This window comes from Chelon labrosus (assembly GCF_963514085.1).
Source record: "Chelon labrosus genome assembly, chromosome: 13".
In the NCBI taxonomy this organism is placed as follows: Eukaryota; Metazoa; Chordata; class Actinopteri; order Mugiliformes; family Mugilidae; genus Chelon; species Chelon labrosus.
Window position 1 is genome coordinate 2,547,254 of NC_140346.1, and position 24,796 is coordinate 2,572,049.

At 42.7% G+C, this 24,796-nt stretch overlaps 2 protein-coding genes across 2 annotated transcripts; one reads left to right on the top strand and one right to left on the bottom strand.

Moving 5' to 3' along the window:
• Nucleotides 1–1,349: 1,349 nt before the first annotated feature.
• fam124b (family with sequence similarity 124B) lies at nt 1,350–5,260 on the top strand. Its single transcript, XM_084558579.1, has 5 exons — nt 1,350–1,665; nt 2,436–2,831; nt 3,040–3,236; nt 3,702–3,864; nt 4,630–5,260. Exons 1-5 carry the CDS (start codon nt 1,404–1,406, stop codon nt 5,229–5,231), a joined length of 1,620 nt encoding a protein of 539 aa, XP_084414705.1. The 5' UTR covers nt 1,350–1,403; the 3' UTR covers nt 5,232–5,260.
• A 117-nt stretch (nt 5,261–5,377) lies between these two features.
• mmp28 (matrix metallopeptidase 28) lies at nt 5,378–24,785 on the bottom strand. The gene is made up of 8 exons (XM_084558581.1): nt 24,033–24,785; nt 22,496–22,572; nt 21,078–21,265; nt 13,705–13,926; nt 12,585–12,830; nt 8,625–8,774; nt 8,122–8,289; nt 5,378–7,588 (listed from the first exon to the last, which is right to left on the bottom strand). Exons 1-8 carry the CDS (start codon nt 24,159–24,161, stop codon nt 7,194–7,196), a joined length of 1,575 nt encoding a protein of 524 aa, XP_084414707.1. The 5' UTR covers nt 24,162–24,785; the 3' UTR covers nt 5,378–7,193.
• Between the last annotated feature and the right edge of the window lie 11 nt (nt 24,786–24,796).

The window sequence follows — 24,796 nt, forward strand, 5'->3', positions numbered from 1 at the left end:
TTTTTCCCAGGTTACAGAGTTTTGTGGGCTTTTCACCTCGCATTACGTTGGCAAAAGATGGTGTGCTTCAAAAGTGCTCATGAGTTTAATGCTCTTAACGAGGTCTTAAAAAACAACGTGTTTAATTTCCAGGGTTTATCACCTCCCCTCCACACGTCCGTCTGGACTGTGTCCTTTGTCCTCTCGTATTGTTAGACGCAAGCCATCTGCTCTCTGTTATTATGGGCGGCTTTGGATTTAAAGCAGCACCACCACCACTGCTGCTCCCTTTCGATCAGCAGACTATTTCGCTTCAGTAAAGACACTCGGGTTCTTCTTCTGGACCCTAGAAAGTCAGCTCCTTCCGATTGATATCGATCAAATTATTGATCTATATTTTTAACATAACGGCGTGTCGTTGCCTGGTGACGTCAACGTCCCAGCAAGAGTCACTTTTTTTTTTTTTTTTTTTTTTTTGCTGTGGAAAAAAAAAAATCAAACATGATGCTTTCCACTCCGAGCCCGGACTGATACAATGCTTTCTGTCCGGAACAACCGGCCCTATGTGAACCTGTATAGCGGACGATGATGCAAGGAGCGGCGGTGATATTAAAGAGAGCCGACGATGGGAACGTGGACTCCGGAGCTGAAACTGCCGAGTGAGTTGTCTCTGCGTTAGCTCCGGGCTAACGTTAGCTATAGCCAACTTTTTAGCCGCAGCCACAATGGAAATGAATTTTGCCTAAGCTGGTAAATCTCCATCCATATCGGATAACCTCTTAGCACTTTATTGTATGTTTCTGTAACTTTTCTCCTCGTTATTGTATTTTCTCATAAGTTGGCTTTTTTGCGCTTAAGGTAGCTAACAACAGATAATGTGTTGTCATGGTGACCAAAGCAAAAGGGCAGGTTTCCAAACCAACCACCACAAGATGGAGACAGATTTATGTGTCTCCTCCTGCTGAATGTTTCTGAAGCAGGCGTTCAAGTGCTTTTTATTTTGCGTCTCTTTCAGATCTGATTTCAGCAGGATGTCATCGTCTGGCAGTAAGTGTCCCTTCGCAAGTTAACATTTTACTTTTACTTTCATGGAGTTGGGTGTCACAATAGACGTTTGAAATATATGAATGGTAAGAGTTTACAGAGCAGATGCCAAGGTGTTATGACTTCTATGTCCTAATATGAGTAAAGCCCCAAACCCAAACACTACTATTCCCATAATGCAATTAGCTGCCTTCCAATTTCTTCCAAAGAAAAAATGTGTCCCCACGCACATTAGCCCCCTGCTTGATGAAATTGAAAGTGTGCATCAGTGCTTGTTATGACCAACTGCTAACAAAGAAATGATTTAAATCATCTGATGTATCTCTGCTTTTCCAAAGTAGCCAAAAGAGACATTATACAGCAGTTTGTCTGGCTGAGTCATGTCCCTCATGAGAAGAACACTCACTTGTAACTTCCCTTTATGTTTGGGTGTAACCCCAGTGGAGCTCATGACCAGGCGTGCCAGGCAGCAGCAGCTCATGATTGTCAACTTACATCTGCTCTCCAATCCGGGAGACTCGGGTCTGTTGCAGCACACCGTGGATCGCCTGCTCCGCTGGCTCTGCCCAAGCCTTCGCATCTTCCATGTATCGGAGAGGGCCTCCCCATTCAGAAGTTACCCTCCCCTCTGTCCTGTGGCAGGTAAAGGTCCTGGGCTCCTATTGTGCAGTGCATTTCAGTAAACATCTTAACATGCATTAACTTAGATTTCAGATATTCATCTGCCAAGAATGTAAAGTAAAAATCATGTGATGAGGTTAACTGTATGGGCACATCAAGGGCCATGCATTTAACCTCATTACATGATTTTGTCTGCTAGTAATGAACTCCACATGTGAAGTAGAAACAAAAATTAGCCCGAGTGGCAAAAAAGACACAGCGCCAACTAGTGTTTGGGTGGGTTTTTTACAGAGCGAGCAAGAATGACGAGCACACAAGTACAAATGTCTCACACCGGTGCTGACTATATAAGTTATGGTGTCTATGTCCCACAATACTCTAAAAGACCCTTTAGACATGTACCACCCACCTAGAGCAGACCAGGCACCCCTACCCCATAGCAGTGACACTCCTTGATGGCAGCAGCCATTCTCAGCAATGAAGAACAGCACAAGGTGTTGACCTGGCCTCCAAATTCACTAGATCCCAAACTGGTCAAGTATCTGTGGGTTGATCCACAGAGGCCCCTCCCCTCAACCCATAGGACCCAAAGGCCCCCACTAACAACATGCTGTTGCCAGACACCACAGGACACCCTCAGAAGGCCCGTGTCCATTCTCTGATGAGTCACTGCCTCCACTGTTTTGGAGGCACAAAGGAGACCTAGATAATATTAGGAAGGTGGTCATAATGGTGGTCAAATTATGTCTGTTTTTATTGAATAAGAGTAGAATTTGGCCAAACATTTTCAGGCTACCCTTCTCTGGCCATCACCTTCTTCCTCCACGAGGCCTATGGAGAGGAGCGAATCCTCAAAGTGCTGGACTTCTTCCAGCGGCCTCCCTGGCAGTACCACCACACAGAGAGCTCCGGCAGCCGGACTAGAGGGATCCACATAACTTCCAGCAGCTCACCCTCCAACGCCCTGCTGCGGCCCTACCTCCTCCCCAGCAGAGACTTCTATAGTCTAGGCGCGGGGATGCCTGTGTGGGGGGTGCGACCAGTGCACTGTGGAGGAGAAATACTACGCGTGACACTGTTCAGTGGATATGACAACTATGAGGATGCTGTGCGACTGTATGAGACAGTGCTGCAGCGTCAGGCAGAGGAGCAAAAGACGGGTTTCTGCTGGTTCACCCTCCATACGGGTAAAGATTTAAGTTTGGATTCTTGTAGCGTTTGTAGTGTTTGCAGTAATAACACTTAAACAACTATTCATAAACAAACTTAATTGCCCCACAGGTCTCAATAAAGTGTCTTATTCATGTGCTTATAACTACTAAAGAAACAGACATCAAATTCACCCAAATTATATCACAAAAATCCTGATTAAAGCCTTGTCTTTCCTCCACACAGAGCCAGGGCTGTGCCTTCAGTTGGCTTTAAAGCAGCTGTCACCAGGGGTTCGGGTGGAGCCATGTGGCTCTTCCGTGCTGCAGTTTAGTGTAGAGGAAATTGGCCAACTAGTCCCACTGCTGCCTAACCCCTGCACCCCCATCAGCAGTACTCGCTGGCAGACAGAAGACCTGGACGGAAACAAGATTCTCTTCCAGGTAAGTGCAGGTTAAGACGTTTTTAAAAGTATGATGAAGTGTTTTATTCAGCCTCACTCTTTGTTGTGGCATAGGAGAAAAATGTGAGTGGGTAAAAAAGGTACAGTGTGTGACATTACACAAACCTGGAACCTAAACCAACAAAATCAGAATGGTCTTGACAGGAAAAGGTCTTGACAATCCAAAAAACCACAGTCAGAACCTCTCAGCCTGTTCACAACAAAATAACAAGTGTCTCTTATTAGTACGGGAAAAACGGCGTCAGTTCAGTGGTAGAAAGGGAGACGTTTCTGATGGTATACTTACTGTTCTAAATGAATGAAAAAGGCATGTGGTTGTAGAGTCAACTCAAAGCTGACAGAATAGCCATATGTTAGATGTTAATTCTGTCAAAGTGACTTAACTAAATCTCTGCAGTCCTGGGGTAAATCATAATCCAGCTCCTCCTGTCCTTCTTTGCTGCAGGTGAAAACCCCAACTCAGCCTCAGCGACCTCTGACCTGTGCTTTCCCCCTCACCTGCCCGAGCGTGTCATCTCGAGGAATGCAGCTCAGGAGCTCGGGACAAGCTCACAGTCTGTCACCCTGCAGCCTCACATCTCCCCTTTCCTGGCAAACACACAGGCAAGGTAAGCGCAGAAGAAGAGTCTCTGGGCTGCAGATGCAGTACTCAGTTTTATCTGCAGTACTATAAATGTCCTGCATGTTTTATAGATAGCTTCCAGTCATAGATTCATTCATTCAATGTCTGACAGGGAGACGTGTAATCACTAGACCTCCCACAGACTACTGGTTTCATAATGATTTGACTTTTTTAATTTCTCCACCACTCACGGATTGCCAGTTTATTAAATCATTTTGAAGTAGGAAGCAGTTGTATTTGAGGCTCGAATAATAATGAGCTGAAATGAATCAGATACGGGCAAAGTTGCAAACAAAAGTCTCAATATTTTAAATGAATTACGACAAGTGACAAGCCATTCAACTGGCCATTTGTCTACATTTCTATGCAGTGGATACGGCTGTGGCTCAGTAGGTACAGCGGGTTGTCCACGAACCAGAGGGTTAGCGGTTTGATCCCTGGAATGTGCCACATGCCGAAGTGTCCTTGAGCAAGACACTGAACCCCCAGTTGAGTGGCACTGGTGTGTGAATGTGTGTGTGCTTGTGTGAGCGAATGGGTAGATGTGTCTGTGACTGTAAAGCGCTTTGAGTACCAATAGGTAGAAAAGTGCTTTTCCAAATGATAATGATAGTTTCCTATTGACTGTATTCAGCTGCTGTAATATGCTCTACGGCGGGCAGAACCACTTTGCGCTTGTCAAAAATGTTATATTGTGATTGTTGTCTTGGGGCATGTAAAAGTAGCCACTGACGTGCTTGGTTGTGTTCAGGGCACAGGCCACGCAGTGACCCTGTCTTGGAGAAGCTTCATGGAGGAGCTGGTGGAGCAGAGAGCCTTGGATCAGGAAGCTGCTGCAGCACGCCTCCTGGCAGCTCTTGTTACTCGTCCCAGCGCAGCAGCCCTGCTCCGCTCTCAAACTCCAATCACCCCGACTCTCCTCTGCGCCCCTCCATCACCCGTTCTCTTTCCCATCTCCTTCTGGAAGAGGAGGAGGAGCCACCAGAGACCAACGTAGACACAGGAGTCTCCGTCTCACCTCGCTCAGACACAGCAGTCAAACCAATAACTCGCTCCTCCTCAGTGGACCTTTTGATCACTCACCACTCCGAGAGACCTGCGGCTGTTGGAGCTTCAGCTGTGGAGGGACTCGTCAAAGAGTTGAGTCAATGTCTGCCACGGACACACATACACCTTCAGGGGCCCTCTGAGACGTGGGGCTTGGGTGGTTGTACAGATGCAGCTCAGGGCAGCAGGACGGTGGCAGCAGGACAAAGCCCCTCCAGCGGGCTCATGGTAGAGAACAGGACTACTGCTGAGCTGCTGTCAGCACGAACAAACAATGAGGAGCCAGTCGACGAGTTCTTCATCTGACTGTCTGCCACTATGACACAAACTGTGGTAATAATCACCCTAAAATTGCCGAAGTGTCCTTGAGCAAGACACTGAACCCCCAGTTGCTCCCAGTGCATGGCCGGTGTGTGAATATGTGTGTGTGCTTGTGTGAGTGAATGGGTAGATGCGTCTGTGACTGTTAGGTAGAAAAGCTCTATATAAAAGCAAGGCCATTCACCATTTAAAATTAAACGCATATCTCACACTGCAGCGGAGGTCTGGCAAGACTTCCTTTAAAGAGATCTGAATTTATTCAGAATGACACCAAAGTACAGCAGCAGGTGATACTTTCCATCCAGAGATGTCTGAATTCATTAATATGTCCCATACATTTCCACTATGTACAATAAAGCCATTAATTGTCTAAATGCCTGCTATGTCTAAGTGCAGGTAACATTGAATGTCTAAATCACTTTTATATTTAGATCCAGCTAATGACTTGTGCAGCTATTGTGCTAAAATGTAGCCCAGTGAATAGCAGACTAAGTAAATGTACTGTATTTAAATGGTATTGATGGAAGACCAGGTTTGAATGTGTCTATTCGTGTTGCTGTTGATTGGTTAGAAATCTTACTTATTGTGAATATTCTCCACAGTCCAGCAGCATCAGTCAGTGTTAGAGAATCAAACAGGGCTTTGCTTAGTTGAAGTCTAACCTTGTGGCTTTTTAATGACATTTGTTCAGATGCACTTCACATTGTTCCTCTTTTTATTTGTGTTTAGTGGTGGATTAGCCCTGGCCAATACTGAATTGTGTTCCATGATTATGTTTTGTAGCTGTAGTATTTTTTTTCCATATACTGATCAAATGTATCCAGAACCTGAAAGCTCTGAAATCTTAATTACTGTAGGGCTGCAGTAAGCTGGAGGATTAGGAGACAGGATTAAGTGAAAACTGAGCAACTCATGGATTGGATTTAAACAGATGGTAGTCAAGCATTTTCACACAGTGCCATGATTATGGCTGATTCAATTAAATACTATTTGATTAACTATTAAATGACCACAATATGACTCAGTCCTACTAGTCTCTTTAACAGCAACAGGTACTTCTTTTTTCAATTGTGATCAAGGATATTGTGACGTTAACAGCTAAACTTGAATCTAATATGTACATGAGGAAGTGGAAGCTTGTTTAAATGCATGTAATTCATGGCTTCTTTTATCCGCTCACTGGTCAGTGGGACTGAGAGGTTGAGCGGGGCAGCACAGATATAACAGTTTACTTTAAATGGGTGTTACTGGAAAAAAAGCAAGCATGCTCAGTGAGGAAGCACCAACCAAGAGGTCTAAATGTTCATTGATGCTGGATTAGTATTAAAAGATGAATGAATAAAACATGAAACAAGCATTTGTTTTTATCAGATCATAGACTTCTCTGCATGTTGTGTTTCCACACGACTGCTGGATGTCCACATCTCCCTCATCATTTAACCACTGCTTTGTCAAGTTAATCATCCAGTTCAATTTAGAAAGAGTCATGGTTAACATCGGAATATTTGCTCTTTGAAACCGTTTGACTGAGCTCTCAGTTTTTAGGATCACATCCACCATTCTGTCAATTCTTCCTGTACTGCTCTACCACACTTTATCTACTAATCTATATCTGCTTACCTCCCTCGTTCAAAGATGTGAATTAGAGGTCAGGGGAAAATTTTCAAGCCTTCTACTGTGGCTATAAATTGGGAATACAGTTAACAGCAAAAGTGAGTAACATTATTGCAGAAGAAACACAGTACTATTAATCTCTCTGCAGTATAAATACTTTATGTGCTTCAAAATGCCTTATTTCTGTTCAGTCCTCTCAACACGAGCCTGAGTCCAGATCCTTTTGCATGAGATAAACTCAGTGTGGGTGGATGCTGAAAAGTGGAGCCACCTCTGCTTTTTACAATACACAGTAACAAATTGCACTTTAAATCTTACAGCTCCCTCTGCTGGTCAAAGGATGTTGTTGCTCTGAGGAGCGCTGCTGCAACCAGTCCAGCTCAGATCTTTGGCCCACTGGCCCTCTCTGGTGACTCGCACCTTCACCAGGTCAAACCTCCAGAACCGCTGTTCTCTGAACAGGTAGAGGCGTCCGTCTGGACGGGTCAGCGCCCCATTGGTCCCCTGTGGCACACCAGTCCAGTCTGTCAACCTGCGGGGGTAGTAGGGCTCTTGGCGCAAGGTTTTGAGGTCAAGTACAGAGTAGCGGGAGCCTTTGAAGAGTACCATGTGACCCAGAGGAGCATAATAGAAGGCACAGTCAGGGTGACGAGGCAGCCCCAGCTCACTGGTCTTCCTGGGGAAGCTGGGGTCAAGCACGCTGCCTGTGTAGCGCCATATCCTCTTCCCTATACAACAATGAGACATGGAAGACGGAATTCTAAAAAGCTGCAGCAAGTCAGTCAAACCATCATTGCTTTAAGAAATAGTGCATCACTCATTGTAAGTAGCTCCACAAATGTCACAAATCAGAAATAATCTCTATGTCTTTAAAAGTAAGTATAACTTGGGTTCAGTCTTAAAGAAGCGCTGGCAGCTACTACTCATAAAGACAGGAGATGATTTATGAACTGTAAGGCCTCGGCAGAGCATCAGTACTCTACATAAAACTGTCCCATTTCACAGATAAGAGTATCTGAAATAATCTGTCATATTGTTGGCCTTTAGTTTGAAAATTGGCAATAACTTCAAACAGTATTTTAGCCTAGCACATTAAAATAACTGAAGCTGAAACTTCATAGCAGTGTAGTCTTTAAATAACGCAATGGAATGAAAGTATCTATTTTGGGGGTTTTAACAGCTATGTGGATTTAACCAGTAGGTTAGTGAATGCCTTTAAAAGGAAGTGTGAGTGCCATTGCTGAGCGCAGTGAAGCAGTACCTTTGAAAAAATACCACTTGGAGTCCAGCGGGGAGAAGGCAGCAGCCTCGATGGCCGGGGGGAGCTCAGGCCAGCGCTGACGGAGCGCCAGAGGTCCACTCACGCTGCCTTCAGCCGACACCGTCCAGTACACACTGCCCCGGAACACCAGCACAGTCTCATTGTGGTCTGGATGCACAAAAAAGGGAAAAGAAAAACACAATGTTTAGAGTGCTGTCCTTATTCCTGCCCAAGGCATTCTGGGAAAGGCTCCAGACACCTGAACAAGAATGAAGGAATGAATGGATGAAACGACATTTTGACGCATGTTTCACTTGGGGATGGGTGAAAATGATTTGAATGTAGGGGTTAACAAATATTTAATCATGGCTTTGTTCTATATTCATAGACAACAGGAATGTCTAATGTTTCTGCAGGATTTCTTCTGAAGCCACACCAATAACCACAGCCAAGAATGATGTGGCTGGATTTTCTTTTCTGGTAATATTTCATTTGGACCTCACCCATAGTGATGGCATCAAAGACGCTCTGGCAGTAGAGAGGCTGCCCTTGGGTTTCATGCCTGCTCTGAAGCTCTGTGAACTCCCACTCCTGCAGCGCAGCATTCAAAACCTGACCTGGCAACCTCACAGGGCGATCGCCTAATGGTTTACCTAAAAGAAAAAAACACAGAAGCAAAACACAAAAGATGAGTCCTCTTTGGCTAAACTGTGCTTGAATTTCCCACAAATAAATGGCCACTATTGGGAATGTTATTTAAAACCCAGAGTGAACAAACAAAGCTCTGAAAACAAACAGTATTCTCAGGCACGCCAAAAACTATTTAAGCATTTTCCAAGTAGCTATGGGAAGTTCGTTAACAAATGGAAAGACAAACAGTGGAGGTTCATTCTAAAACAGGACTTGGTGAATGTGAACATTTACAGGATGTGGCTGGGTTGATGTATACTGATGGGTGACATTATACAGCACAGGAAATAAACAAGACTTTCGATAGAACACACAGACACTGGAAACCCTAAACAAATGCACTGAATATTCAGCATTAAAGAAGAATCTAGTGATTGTTTTCGGCCTTCAGAGCCTCAAACTGCTGTTGCACGAGATCAGAAGAATTAAGAACAAAGGGAAAAGAACAACACTGTGAAGCCTCGGAGTTAACGATAGCACTTTAGATATGATTGCAGCCATTTTGTTTGCAAGGAGCTGAACAAACATTTGTGTTGGAGGTGGATAAAATCAGCACGCACAAGAACTGGAGGAAGACTGCAGGACAAATAGACATACACACTATCCAAAGACTCTGTATGATGTGGGAGCAGCGCTGTAAGATAAGGGTGGGATGTTTGACATGACTCAAATACAAAACCTCCTCCCTCATAAGCATGGGAAGTAGTGTTCAGATCTTTTATCACCACAAAGAATACTTTCATTCAGTCTCGCATTCTACACTTTACTTTGAGCTGCTCTGAAAGGCTGAAGCTGAAGTTGGCGGAGCTCATCTGAACAACTTCTTAAATGGTTCCATGGTTTAACATTTGAAGGCATAGATTTCACACAAAAAAATCTACAAATTGAATACAGGGGTAGAGAGAATGTAGTGATGAGTAAAAGCTTAAACAACATAAAAGAGAAATAAATACTTTAACCCAACATCCGTCTACTCTGAGCTCTGACAACCTCCTCAAAGGGTTTTAAAAACGGAACTATTCCTGTGTATCAACCTTTAGACATTGGTAATATAGAATATGGACAACATAACATGTAGCATTAGGTAAATAATAAATGATTTCTTGTTGTTCAGTCAGTGGTTTAATGTACTTAAAGTTAGATGTTACTTAGATGTTACTACACATAATGGTACATTACCACTAGCTCAACTCAATGAAAGATTTTCCACCTGTAAAGGTAAATGTGTTATGATTAGTTTTACTGAAAGGACCAGTGTGGAGGATTTAGTGGCATGTTTCTGTCCTTCCTAGTTTTAAAAAGTCTGTTGACAGAGAAGAGCTGGACAGAAGCTAAGCTACATGCAAGATGTGTCGACTAGTTAAAATATTGTCAAAATAGTAAAAATAGTCAGTTTAGTGAAAATCTCTTTTGAGACAAAGCAAACTTGTTTTGAAACTGTAATATCCTGAAATGAATCGATATTGAATTGAATCAAATCAAACTGGGACCACATGAATCTTAATTGAATCAATTCAGGAAATCAGTAGCAATGTCAAGTCCTACAGCAGGTTACACCACCCCTCTCTGTTCAACTTCTGATTTCAAAAGTCCTTCCATTCAGACTAGTCTGATTGAGGTGGTTACATGAGGCATATTTATTTAGTTTGGCCTATTGAGATAAGATAAGATAATCCTCTATTTATCCACACACATATTAATGTCCATGTTAATGTAATGTCCCTTAGGTACACCATACACTCTATCTGTATAAAATGTATCTGTACATTGTCCAGTCTAGACACTGCCTCCATGTTTCTTTTTACAGTCAGAAGAGTTCAGGAGCTCTAGAGACTGACTTAGCCAGTCTGCCTTATGTGTTTCAGGAATGATTCACACATTCAGTACATATACCCTCTGAATAAAGATCAGATCTTTGAGCAGATGCAGCATTTTTGCAGCGCCAGCAGTCCTGTCAGTTCCAGTGCTTGTCAATGTCTGTCCCAGGAGCAGCTTGACATTTATGTGGGAGCAGCTGGAGTCTGCTGAAATCACAGCCGCGGGGTTGATAAGCATGAAGGAGAAAAGCAAGCTGTACCTTGATAAACTTCACCAAGTGTCAACTAAAGAATCGACAAAACATTTTGAGGCAACAAAAGGCTATAAGAGAGACATCTTGAATTCTTTCTTCAAATACCTAATAAGCAGACATTCCCAGGTTAGGCTGTCGGCACAGAAGAAAAACAGACAGCCTAACAACCAACTCAAATCTAACTGTCTACTCATCAGTAGAGGTCAATTCAATATAACATCACAGCATGAATTAAAGTGGCATTTAGAGTTTTTTTTCGTCGAGAGTTAATAAAGAGAGGCTGGCAAGTACCAGTTAAGCAAACTGAGGACAGCGTACTTCCAGTGGCAGAGCAGATGGGACTTAAGCAGAATTAAGCAGAAAGGGAGGTGTGTGGACGTGGCCTGCCTGCAAGCTCATGTTGAGCTGAATATCAAGTCCAGAGCTGAATTTCCAAATGTTGTGTGACTGTCCTGCAGCCATGCAAACATTCCTGCAAAGTGCTGTGTTTTCACTCTGCAGCTGCTGAACCACCTGAGGTCCAGGATCAAAGCAGACGACGTGCTTCATTTGTAAATTCAAATCTCATCACAGACGATGGTCACGTGTGAAGAAAACAGCTGAAGACATGTTGTTGTGCAGTTGTTACAGTGAAATCAGATTCTGAGGAGCAGGAAAAAATGACATGTCTACAGAGACGCAAACCTGTGGAAACCTGCCTCCCACATGCCATGAGGGACAATACACTCATAGTAAACAGAAACTATTAAAGATGTCATTCAAAGTTCTACGAAACACTCCTGCACTCTGCAAACACACCAGTAATCTATCATAACAGAGCCGGCAGAGCTCCCAGCTAAACACTGTGTATGTGCTAACACTGAGAGACTGGAGAGTAATAACACACAAACAAACTGCTGTGTGTGTTATTTTGTCACTCACACCACCTCTGTTGCTCTAATTTAAACCCTCCTCTCCCAGCGGCTGAGAGACCACAGAACTGGAACGGACAGAACTGCCTCCTCCTGCTGTTAAAAACAAACTACAAACAGAAGATATCATTTTAATCCTCTGTGATCAAGATAAGATGTTGTTCTCTAGTTACAACAAACACAGTTGCAGTGAGTTCTGTGAATCCATCTTTTCTGTAATCTTGTTCACAAATAATTCTGCCCTGAACTCCCATTTTCCCAGACTCCCAGACTTTCCTGTTCTGCTCATTTTCATTCTGAGTTTGCAGCTGGTAGCCTTGTTGCTTTTTCACAGCTCAGTGCGACAACCCCTGATTTAATGGACAAAAGATAAAAAACGACCCTGATGCTTCATTAAGGAGTCAGCATTTCATGCAGTCACCTCTATATACTCATTTATTATAAACTACACCCCCCCGTTAGAATTCTTTAACAGTCTACTTGAAGCCAGACATTGAGACATGTGTCATTGCTCCATTAAAGGGCTTTTTTTGTGACCTTCAGACTTTAAACATCAGGACAAAGTGGTAAAAATAGCCCTGTGTGTGTGTGTCCAGTGAAGGTGCTACATCTAACACTTCTCCTTTCCTCAGAGCCACACATGTTCCATTTAACAAAGAAAACACTTCTGGTAGCATTTAAAACAATCCACACAGCTCTGGTTTGTAGTAATAATCTCTCAAACAGCATGTGTGGGGTCAAAGAGGTTTCAACAAACCCAGCTAAAGACCACGTATCCACTATCTGCTCACCGTACAGCTGCTGCACTGCGAGAATGTCGTCCCAGCTCAGGACCAGGCTGCGGCCCAGCTTCCTGTAGTACGGCGACATCAGAGCGTGACGCACGGGGGAGTGCTCCAGCCCCAGAGTGTGTCCGATCTCATGGGCAGTCACCATGAACAGGTTGTGTCCCTTGTGTCCGTTTAGCGTCCACCTCTCTGCCATGTCGAAGTGGGCTTCGCCTCTGCGAGGCAGGAAGGCGTGAGCCAGGGTTCCCCCTGAACGTCAGAGAGGAGACACACTTTTACATGTCAGTTGTCTCACTGTATATTATAGTAACATAGTTATACAGTACAGCAACTTTAATATCTGCTGATGTTTTTTGATTGGTTTATCATCATACATGGTAAACTCTGCTCAGTTTCTGTCAATGTGATTGAAATGAATTCTGTCAGACAATAAAGCATCTAGAGTATTAAACCTACTAGGGGCTATTTAGGATAAATGGATGGGAAGTGGATGTAAAGGGGTTAATACCAGTGTTTTGCTTATTTAAATTGCTTACAGCGCAAAATGCATCAGTGACTCTGTTAAACAGTGGAGATTTTTGTTTATTTACACCTATGGTTGCCAGCCTAGGGAAACTTTTAGAGGTTTAAGAAATTAATCAGTCCTCTACTCCAAACTATGTTGGGGAGAAAGTGAGTTAAATGCTTTAAATAACTCTGTCAGTTCTTCAGTGTGAAAAAAAAAAAAAGATCCTTAACAAGTATGTCCTTTTGGAGAATCAATTGGATGCTTCCTGCAGGTGACTGCACCAGGCATCAGACATTAATCTGATGAGCTGACATATTAGCAATAAATGTAAACTTGTGTTGCTGTGGAATTAAAATCCAACTGGTACCTTCATCTGATTGTTTACAGTAATCAGGTTATTGTATACACATAAACACCAGAAACTGTCATGTTTGCGGTTCAGGAATTTGGGGTCAAGATATCTTTCGTAAGAGATAGTGCTAATTATATACACCAGATCATCTCTGAAAGGAACCGGTCCAGACACAATGATCAGACCTTTTCCTTTGTGTTTAGAAGGAACTATTGGAGCCAGTTGGTCCTGAGATCAGTGAGGACTTGTGTGGTGACCCTGACCTGGTCCGTCAAAGGCATTGCTGGCCCCATCGTTGTGGTCACCCTCGTAAAAGGCCAGCCGGATGTCTGCGGGCCCTTCAGGGGCCTCCTGGAAGACCAGGCCCGACACATTGCTCCACAGCTGGAAGGCAGCGCGCACTGCCAGCCTTACGGAGCCCAGAGACAGGTGGTGAGGCCAGTTCACTATCTGGTAGGTCAGGTGACGCTTGTACCACTTCTCAGCTGGAGAACACCCACAGAGACAGAAACACAGATATGAGACATGCAGGTACGAAGCTCACAGTCGTATTCATCACAAACTTTCAGCCAGTGCTACTGGAGATGAGCTCAAATCAGCATGTCAGCTGAAGAGTGTATTTTCAGCAATTCATAAACAAGAATTATTTTTAGAGATATTTAATACAAGTAAAGGCAAACGTAGGGACCAGAGTTTCATGTTAATGAACACATGTATAATATTGTATCATTGCATCTGGAGCCATTCAGACTAGAATGACACAAGTCAAAATAAACAGATTTACATGTAAAGGATTTATTATGTTGCACCCAGTAGCACTGCTCCACCACATAAAGAACAATAGATGTTTGTTGGAACAGGAAACAAAACCAGAAGCAGGAAAAGGAAGGAGTTAGTGCAAAAAGCTGCATTTATCAACAAAAATGCCAATTAAAAAACACAAAACGTGGAAAGTGCAAGACTTGTAAGGGAAGAAACAACCGCAGTTAAATCACATGAACTCAAGCTACCACACAGACCCTTATGATACACAATAACAAAACAGCAGTTTAGGAACTGATCCACATCTATGCTGTCAAAAACCTGTAATTTATACAAATTCATTTACAGCAAAACTCCGTTTCCAGCTGTGCAGTCTGATCAGAACGACACTCAGCCTTAATAACAAATAAATAACAAACTTATGTACAGTATTGTTGAGCCAAGGGAGAGGTGTAGAGACATGAAGAGGGGATTCTGAACTTGATTATTTTCTATAATTTCATTAACATAAATCAACAGATCAACTAAAACTCGAGACTTTTTCGAGAAAAAAATTGCCCTTTCATTTTCTACTAGCCTAAATGAACCAATTTAATTTGTCCAATTAATAATCAGGAAAATTTTCTGCCATTCTCTCATTGTGATTTCATTTCAGTCATCATGTCTTCTTCATGTTTTATATGCAACATATTTCCACTGGGTTTGTTATTATCTGTGGTGGAAGATGGACTCAGATCGTTTACATAGCTAGAGGTCACAATAAGACAGTTTAAAAATACTCGGTTCCATGTAGGCTACATGCCAAACCTTATTTAACTAAACGTATGTGAGTATTACTAGTAAAATGTACATAAAGATTTACAGTAAAGTCATTATGATGAACATAAATATATCTACTGTTACTTTCTGTAAAATATATTTCTCTCTGAAATATGCTGAAGGTGAAGTACCAAATAAATGTACAGTAGTTAAGCACACTATAGCTTACTTTACATCACTGCTTATCATCATTTGCATGACACAAGTGATATCATCAAACAGTCCCTGTACCTGTTACTACTGATATCACTGTCTACTGGAGCAGCTGTGTATTTCCATGTATCCTGGATTATACATTGAGCTGGCAGATATCTCATGTTCCGCCGTCATGTTTTGAAGTTGAGCCTCTTTGAATCATGAAGCCTGAGCCAAAATGATAGGATGTTAACCATGTCAGCTTCCAGCTGGGTAAACTAACAAGCACTCTGAGTGTAGGCTTGACTAAACAATTTACCTCAACACGTGTCTGTGGTTTCCTAGTTTCGGCATAATTACACGTCACAAACTTCAGAATCTCACATTTGCTGTGGGACAGAGGAAAGGAGGACTTCTTAAATGTATAAGAGGCTAATCTCTTCATACATGCACAGGATTACAACGACAGCAGTCCGGGAACAACACAAGCATAAATGCAAACACACACAAGCTGTTAACTACACAGCACAAATCCACAACAAGCAGACTGAGAGGCTGCCTCGCAGGAAACAGTCATTAGATAATATAACCTTCAGGGAGAGGCGGCTGGAGAGGCTGTACGCTCACACCGATTGTTCAAGTCTCTAGTGGACAGAGCTGCTGAAAGAGCTGGTGAACACATTTTAGGAAGTCATAAGCAATCATCTCTGCAAACGTGTTTGATGCATTAATTCAAGATAGATTTGTCCAGCTGATTCTTGATTGATTGACAGACTGATTGCACTTATTTTACATTATTTTTGGGCAGTCTTGAATTTACATTGCAGGATGTTTTTAAACAATTTTAGCTACAAGCTAGAAAGCCATCACATGGAAATGTAGACAAAATGAAAACAAAACTTCACTGAAACCAGAAAAATAAAGATTATTTATGCACAATACACTGATGAGACATAACATTATGACCACCTTCCTAATATTGTGTAGGTCTCCTTGTGCCTCCAAAACAATTGCAACTCATCAGAGAATGGACATGGGCCTTCTGAGGCAATGTTATTAGTAGGGGCCTTTTGTCCTATGGGTTGAGGGGAGGGGCCTCTGAGGATCATCCCACAGATACTTGATCAGTTTGGGATCTAGTGAATTTGGAGGCCAGGTCAACACCTTGTGCTGTTCTTCATGTTTTTGAAGTTGTTTCTAAACCATTTTTGTGTGTGTTCCTGTGTCAGGCTGCATCCTGCTGGGGATGGCTGCTGCCATCAAGGAGTGTCATTGCTATGAGGTGGGGGTGTCCGGTCTGGTCTAGGTGGGTGCTACATGTCTAAGTAACATCCACATGAATTCTAGGTCCAAAAGTTTCCCAACAGAACACTGTTTTGTCACAAGATGGTCAATGTTATTTACTTCTCCTGTCAGTGGTTTTAATGTTGTGGCTGATCGGTGTAAGACACTTTAAAGGATTAGAGAAGAGAGCTGGTTTACACATACTTTCAGAGTTGACGCCTTACTGAGCAACAACATAAATCAAGCACATAGATGTCCAAATATTTTAACATAGGCTAAATGTGAGTGGGAGGTCTGCACGTATGCCTGCGTTGCTGCTCAGTCACAGAGGCTGAGGAAGTCAGGCTTGAGGAGAAAAACCTGCATACTTGTATGTGTTTAAAATCTGAATTATGTTGATGCTGTTTGCACTTTACTGCGGAGCAAAGAACAGATGGGAGCGATACACTGTACAAGAGGCATGTGCAACATACTGTGACTCTCCAAGAGACCTCAACAGCGCCCTGGAGACGGGGAAATATCTGGATATCTGGAGCCTTTAGGACATGGGTTTGGCAATGACATCAGTGTGCATTTCTGTGTGCGTAAACACACAAACTAAAGTTGTATTTGAGCAGCAGCTTGAGCGTTGTATAAACTTGATTGGCATTTTTGTTGCAACAATTTACAAAACAGTGTGACCGTGCAGAGAGGAAACTGTCCTAAACGTTGAAGGGAAGAATTTAACCTCAACAGATGTTCCATTTTTCCATGACTTGATACTTGACACCTTCTCATCCCACTTTTTAACTCATGCACTAAACGCAACAGCCAACAGCCACATGATGCTGCATGGGTCCGTATTCTCAGCAGAGCTCAGGCGCCTTCTCTCCTCCGCAGACCGCCGCAGAGTAAGAGCTCCCCAAGGACGGCAGAGAGGCCAGGAAGTCCGATACACAAAGCATTCCAAGACTTCCCTTATGGAAGCAATTAACGTGGTGCCCTCTATGGCGGCAGTGTAGGGAGGGCGGGTTATCGCGAACATTAGGAAGTGACTGAGATGATCTGATAGCTAAAGTTATTGTTTGTGGAGGTGCAGAGAGATTTTGTTTGTTGCTGGTGTTAAGGAGGCTGTTTGACACACGCACATATGAGATGTCTCTGACAGTGAACAGAAAAATCATTATATGATTTTAGAAAGACCAAGGTCGCATGTTGCATGGCTTGTTTTGTCTGGCCAACAGTTTAAAACGCAAAGTTTTTACAATGGTATGATATCATATTGTGTGTATTTTTGCTTAAAATTCAAAGTTTATCAAAACAGTTGCTAACTTTTGTCCTGTTGATTCATCATTCGACTAATTGCATGCTGTTGTGGAAAATTACAATAAAAAGTCTATCTAAAAACCTTGAAGACATTTCGCCACTCACCCGTTCTTCATCAAATTGGAAGTAGGTGGCTATCAGGCGAGAAACCACCTAGGTTAATCTGAACAAATTCATCTAAATGTAAATGAATATTTAACAGTCATTTCAGATCCTAGTCACGTTTGTTTCAGGTGGGCACTACCCACAAATGTACCAAACTTAAACTTCAACCAGTCCTTTAGAAGAGAAGAACCACTTCACTTCTTCAAGAAAACTCAAACAAGTCTAGTTGCTGTCTGTTGTTTTGGCTTTGTTTTTGTTTTTTGGATATAACATTGACTTGAATGAATCTTCACAGACGTATGATACATGGTATGTTGTTAAAGAGGCCGTGAAGTGGTTAAGAGTTTCCGATGCAGGGCACAGATCCATGAGTGCACACCTCTGAAAAACACACACACACACACCTATTGCTGTTAAAAGGCTTATCTTGGAAAAGGGTGGTGGAATGTCAGTCCTGTAAATATCAGTGGGAACGACACTCAGATACCGCCACAAGCCAAGGTCTGTTTTTCGGTTTCCAGGAAGCTCATAGGCGGCTTCGTTCACACTTAAACAAAATCACATCACGCCACGGCTGAGAGTGAATGCGCAGGCATGCTCCCTCTGACTCATCTCTGCGGCGGCAGGCTGCGGTTAGCTGCCAGTGTCAGGTGTCGAGGACGAACAGCTCAGACAGCGATAAGTTTAAATCACAGACGGCCTCGCTCGCAGGTGCCACGCTAACTGAATCAAGCATTAAACACTGATCTTGTTTTGAAAAGAGATTCTAGCAAGAAAGTGGATTGATAGCTTTCTCAGGTTAGATGCATGAAATCAAGTCTTCTGCTTCCATGTTGCAGCTGTGTGTGACCCTTAATATCTAACATTTAAACTGTCTTGTCTTCTAATATGCATGTGATTGAATGATCAACAGAGCAATGGTGATGTAAACACATTCAGAGGTATTAAAGAATGAACAAATTCACATAAGCTTTATGTATTTAAACATATCAGTACTGATGTTGGTGATTCCAGTCCTGAACGAAACCACAAAAATATTTAAGGTATATGAAATTACAATTTACCCTGAGGGGAATTTATTGAATTCCTCCAGTTGCTGTTAAAACATTTGCCTGTCAACCACAACTGTCAGCCCCATGATGAAGCTAGAGGGAAAACTCAGAAGATCGCCAAAGTTGTAAGTAGACCCGCATCAACTGAGAACTGAGTCCTTCTAGCAGAGGTTGTGACACATCAAACTATTTTCTGGTGACAGTAGCAGAAAAGTATGGAGATCAAAATTGTACAGCTTTATCTTCTGTAGCAAAGTGGAAAAAATTGATGGCCAATATTGCCATGCCATGCAAAACAACAGCTACACCCAGCTGAGGACTTGGAATTAAATGTTACTGCAGAGTGCTGAGTAATTATTTTCCTACAAATGTTTTTTTGGCGTTTTGCCCAGAAAGGTCTAATTTTAACATGAAACTCTTCTAGCAAGCATTCTTCCAGCCACAGGTAGAGACATATCTGCTGTTTCTGTAGGAACAAGTGTTTAAGGACAAGGGGGCTGCAATGCTGCACAATTAACCTGCAATGTTGTTTTAAATCTGTAGATACAGAAAGCCAGATGTACAAGAGGTTTGACCTGAGGGTGTAAAAGTTCCTGCCGTTACCACTGCTCTTTGTGTAACAGCGCTGCCGCCTGTCACATGAGTCATGTCTGGGTCTAAAGTAATGACACCGAGCTGTTTTCATGCAAGAAAACAAGCTGAAATCCTTCCAAACAGTCAGTCACTCAACGATATATCCGCTCATTCAGCCAGTGAGAAATCCGGACATTGAAGCAGCCAGCCGGGTTGGCAAACAACATAATCCAGTCAGTCAGTTATGGATGTGTTTACCAAAAGGAACGTGTCAGGTACTGACATGAAGAGGCAGCGGCAAACATCAGCCACCGCTGCATTCCCTGAACATTAGCCAACCTTGTCAGTGACAGGAAGGAATGCAGAGGCTTCACACATCATGGGGCTAGAGGCACAACCAGAGAGAGAAGGAGCAGAAAACCTCACCATTCTCCTCGTGTTGTCACCAGGCTGCTGCTGTTCACGAACAAAAAAAGATGTGAAATACTTTGGCACTGAAGTGAGAACATCAGTATTCAGCCCATAAAAGCAGATTCACACCAAAAATCTATTCGCCTTTTAATTGTCCTGTAGCCAGCCAAATAATCCACCATGCCAGGCTTCATATAATCTGTTGGTTCTAGGAATGGCCGTGTCATTTGATCTGCTAATTAACAACCAGACAAACAAAGATGCAATAATCTAATAGAAATACATTCACATTCATGCTAATAAAGTGTCATTCTTACAGTTCTCCCTGCAGCTCTTAGATGGAGCCATATGGGTTCATGAACTGCGACTAAAAACCTCAATTTTCGTCCCATTCAGCTTCTCGTGTACATGATTCTATCAGGGGAACAATTACACCTCAGTAATTCTCAGATATTTTCTGTAAAGCACCTTAAGCTACGAGAGGGGACATAGTGCACAATTACTTAAAGCAATCTGTAAAACATTTGGCAGCTGCACTCCTGAGCTCCTTAAATCCTGCGGTCTTTAGGAGGGTCAGACAGTACCTCACTGGTAAATGCTTTGATTGCTGCGTTTATGGCTGAAAATTGTAATAATCAAAAGAGTCTCCATCATTGGCTTGAGGAATTTAAGGGAACAATCAAAGCACTGACAGCCGTGGCCATGTCAAAAGGATGTAAATAGCTCAAAGTTAAGTTGGATGTAGAGCAGCAGGGTCCCGTGTATTGATGGTGTTTGGGAAAGTCTCCTGCAACATTTCATTAACTGAAAAAACACAACAAGACAGAAAGATGTTTTGTGGAAAACTGAAGCTGGGTGAGGTTTTCACCCATGACGTTAAACGTACATAAACTTGCATAATTGCAGCTAAAAGCAAGACTCATCCAGGCTGACGTGTGCACCATCAGACACTCCACCAGCTTTAATTACAGCCCTGAACTCTATTTAGTGCTTTGTTTTACAAAGGTGGACCCTCCCAGTTAATTGTCAGCACTTAAAGAGCACAACAGGACACAGAAACCTCCACATACACTAAGTGATATACCATCTTTCTTTCATGAGGCACAGATGCCAGGTCCACCTTTCACATATGTGCTCTCTCATTTAGATACTTTGAAATATGCATATAGTGCACACATTGCACACAGTACCTTGTGCAGCAGAGCGCCTCCTACGGCGCTGTGCTAGCCTCTTTCCAGTGAAGATGACATTTACTCTCTGGGCCCAGATCTGGTGGCTTCCCTCATCCGACACCCCACAGCGAGGCTCCGCCATCTGCCGCAGGGTGGCGCTGTCAAGTTCTCCCGTGACGGGCAGACGGGAAAGCCATTGGAACTCACTGCGGAGAGAGGAAACGTTTGCACGGAGCACTTCTTGAACAGACATTTGGCTTTCAGTCGCACCAGTATTACAATATGTGAACATGAAGCTGGATTCTCTGTGGCCTCTTGACCTGGCGAGATTCACAACATACTGAAGTTTGCAATGTCAGCCAGCGCATCAGACTCTTAGACTGCTATAGGCGAGTACAGTCGTGCAAGTTCAGAAATGCAGCAGTCATAAAGCTACTGAAAAAAGAGCTGTAATGTAAATGTACTTCAGTGTCATAAAGTTTCCATGTCTATGAGGACGTGGATGAGCGGAAGGAAGACTCTGGGGATTGTAATTAATTACTAATTCAATACATAAAGGGCCAACGTGTCATATTTAGGGGGATTTATAAACAGAAACTGAATTGAGTTTTCATGATTCATAATGTTTTCATTAGTGTTTAATCACCTGTAACTATGAATGAGCGCTTCCTATCTCATAGAGAGCAGATCCTCTTCTACTTGCTCCCTATACTGTCATGTTTCTAGAGTAGAACAGAATGGACAAACCAAACTCTAGATCTGTTAAGTGGCCATGGTAAGGACTCCTACATGTGTGGAAAGGTAATGGTATTAGTTTGGTCATCAATAACCTCAATTCTAGATGTGACTTAATCTTGCACAGCAGTCCTTCAATTTTTCAAAAGCTAACTTAAAACAAGTAGGCCACAAGTAAACTGGTATGGTAATAATCCGACATGGCATCGTAAACATGGATGTAGCGTCTGCCTCCGTACCTTTATGTCCTTCACATTGACTCACTTCAGAGAAATCTGTGTGTGTCAGATCTAGCTCATCTTGCCACATTATCCGAGTGTCAGCTGCACGCACTTCTCTAACCCAGCCCTCGGCCCATGCTTTCAACAAAACACTTTGTATTATAGTACAGTCGCTGGATGGGCTAGAGGGCGAGGTTCTTGGAATTCCTGGATGGTTCAGAGAGGGTTCAGGTGAGGTTTCCCAGTGCAGAGGTGAGGGTGTGTTTTACTGCTCCACTGACATTCAGCCCCAAGGCACATCCCGCACCGACCTCACCCTTCCCCCTGATGAATACAACCAGTAAACTTTGATGGCCATAGTGCCAAGAGGACTACATGGTGTCTACTAGTTACTGTAGGTTTACAGCCACACCATTCATGATGGGAGCTCTGATACCTCACTGAAACGTTACAAGATAATGACAGCTTGTCATCACCTACCGGACAGCTGATTGCAGCTCAACTGCATTGTGGATGTGATGATCCTGATGGAGGTAGCCGTACTTTTCCAGAAAAACCTGCAAGAGTAACCATACTTTTATTAGACTAAGATAGACTTTAATCATCCACAAGGGAATTGCTTGGCATTTATAATAATAATTTATAATTTCTCAAAGGAACACACAGGCATACCTCCCCATGGGGAAATATCATAAAAGTGTAAAGATAACTTTTCATTTGTACTATATCTGCTGTAGGTAGTCATATATACATGCGGACCACCCATAAGAAAAAGAAACCCCTTGGGGTGTCCCTGAAATTCATAGTTATTATTTAACAAGAATTTCATGTAGACATGCAAGCCAAGAATAGTTCTGAAGTTTAACACCTATAAAATACTTTAAATATGAACCAACAGATGTTGCGTTGTGGTTTGAGATCGGATACCTTAATATTACAATATGTGTACGTAGCCAGTTGCATGTTGAGACAACAGCAGGAGCAGCTATATGATTACCAATGCGGTGGAGTTGGGATGGAAATTAAAACCGAGGTGGTGACAGATGTGCTCCAGCAAACAGAAAACTAGCAACAAATATGTTCCATTGTCCCACCGGAGACACTCAAAACGCCAGAAGGCTCGGTTTTATGAAAGAGGAAACAACTGTAATCATACTGCTCCATGGTCTCAGAGTGTTAAAGAAAGCGTGTAGAAGATGGATGGATGAGAAAAGACAAGTGACAGACTGAAACCAGTGCTGTCTGAACCACAGAGAAGCACACGTATCAGCTTTTCTTATAAAATAAATTAGCATGGTCTTCTTGTTTGTCACAATAAACAGACGAGGCTGATTACTTTAGTGTAAGATTATAACATACATTAAACGTTCTCAGCCTTCAAGAAAGTTCCTCTAACATCAGCTTAAAGATCTATATTTTAACGGGTTGACTGTCAGTTTTGAAGGGTTTAACCCCATTATTGTTGTTTCAGTTGTATGTGTAGAATTTAAAATGCATTTATTTCCTGTTTTATCTGTGGTCTCTGTCTGTTTTATGAAATTGTAACTGCTCCTGTTGTTAAATCCTGAGCTGGCACCTTGATAACAAACACGCTGGTTAACTTTACTACAGAAATTAAGGAAATATTTAATAACTTTATATTAGTTAGACACTGTAAGGAAAGTAATTAGTTCCTTTATACTAACAGGCATTCACACACACAGACCTGTACACTGCACCTTAGATATCTACACCTTGAGGTAAGTCAGATGCCACTAAAACACCAATAACAGGTTTATGAAGAGGTCTTAGTGGGGGTTATTAAAGTAAAAAGATATTAGATACAGATATTAATTTAAAACATATATTTAATGATATGTGAGACCAAGTCATTTTTATAACATGATTAAAAGGCATTACCTGCACTATAAAGGCGAGAAAACAATATCAAGCGTTTTCTTTTGAAACGTATACTTTAAAGTTGGGTTTATGTCAACACATATTTTATGTGACAGTGATGAAGTCTTGACAGGAGTACCTCGGGCTCCAGGAGCAGCGGGGACCCGCCGGCAGTGTGCGCGGTGATGATGAGCGCTGTCACGGCCAGGATCCAGACCCTCCTCACGTCCCGTCCGGCTCCGCATCGGCCCGGAGCTCCGCGGCTCATCGCGGGACGACCACAGTCAGCACACCGCTGCCCGCACCGTGCATCTCTGCTCTGCTCCTGGTGAGTTCATGGTGGACGTTTCTTCGATGTCAGTGAATGAGAGCATGAAGCCGACTACCTGACATCTCCATCCCTGCGAGGACTGAAGAGCTTAGCCAAGCGCTGGGAGTAGTATTAGAGGAGTTGGTGGAGCACCGCCCCTCTGAGAGCGCCGGCTTTTCCTTGCTGCACATAAAAATGCCCTTAGATATTAATCATGGCATGTTTTTATTTCTGTTAAACCTCAGTGATTGGTGCACGGCTTAATCAGTAAGGGCTTAAATGAAGCTTTAAGGAGTACTTACGCAAATAGGGGTAAAGGTGCAGAAATGACAAACATTGCACAAATTGCCTTACTTCCCAGGACTCAAATCTCAATGGATTAAATCACTCGAATCTTTTGTAAAATATTCATTTAAATACTCAGTCCTAATATTTATATTTCCTATTTAAATACGTTGCTTTCAGTTTTGTCTGTGAAATTCCTTTGTTTTGGGTCACTGTTCTTCTGTATTCTCCTCTCTTCCTCCAGTTTGAAAGGTAACGAATTAAACAGTTGTTTGTCCTTTAAGTCCACACTCATTGCACAACTAGAA

Excerpts from the sequence above, each read along its gene's own strand:
- mmp28 (XM_084558581.1), bottom strand. The coding sequence starts at position 24,161 with ATGAGCCGCGGAGCTCCGGGCCGATGCGGAGCCGGACGGGACGTGAGG. Across the intron at positions 22,573-24,032 it reads CGCTGCTCCTGGAGCCCGAG|GTTTTTCTGGAAAAGTACGG; the intron begins GTACTCCTGTCA and ends TTACTCTTGCAG. Across the intron at positions 13,927-21,077 it reads GAGGCGCTCTGCTGCACAAG|CTGAGAAGTGGTACAAGCGT; the intron begins GTACTGTGTGCA and ends GGTGTTCTCCAG.
- fam124b (XM_084558579.1), top strand. The coding sequence starts at position 1,404 with ATGTCCCTCATGAGAAGAACACTCACTTGTAACTTCCCTTTATGTTTG. Across the intron at positions 1,666-2,435 it reads TCCCCTCTGTCCTGTGGCAG|GCTACCCTTCTCTGGCCATC; the intron begins GTAAAGGTCCTG and ends AAACATTTTCAG. Across the intron at positions 2,832-3,039 it reads CTGGTTCACCCTCCATACGG|AGCCAGGGCTGTGCCTTCAG; the intron begins GTAAAGATTTAA and ends TCCTCCACACAG.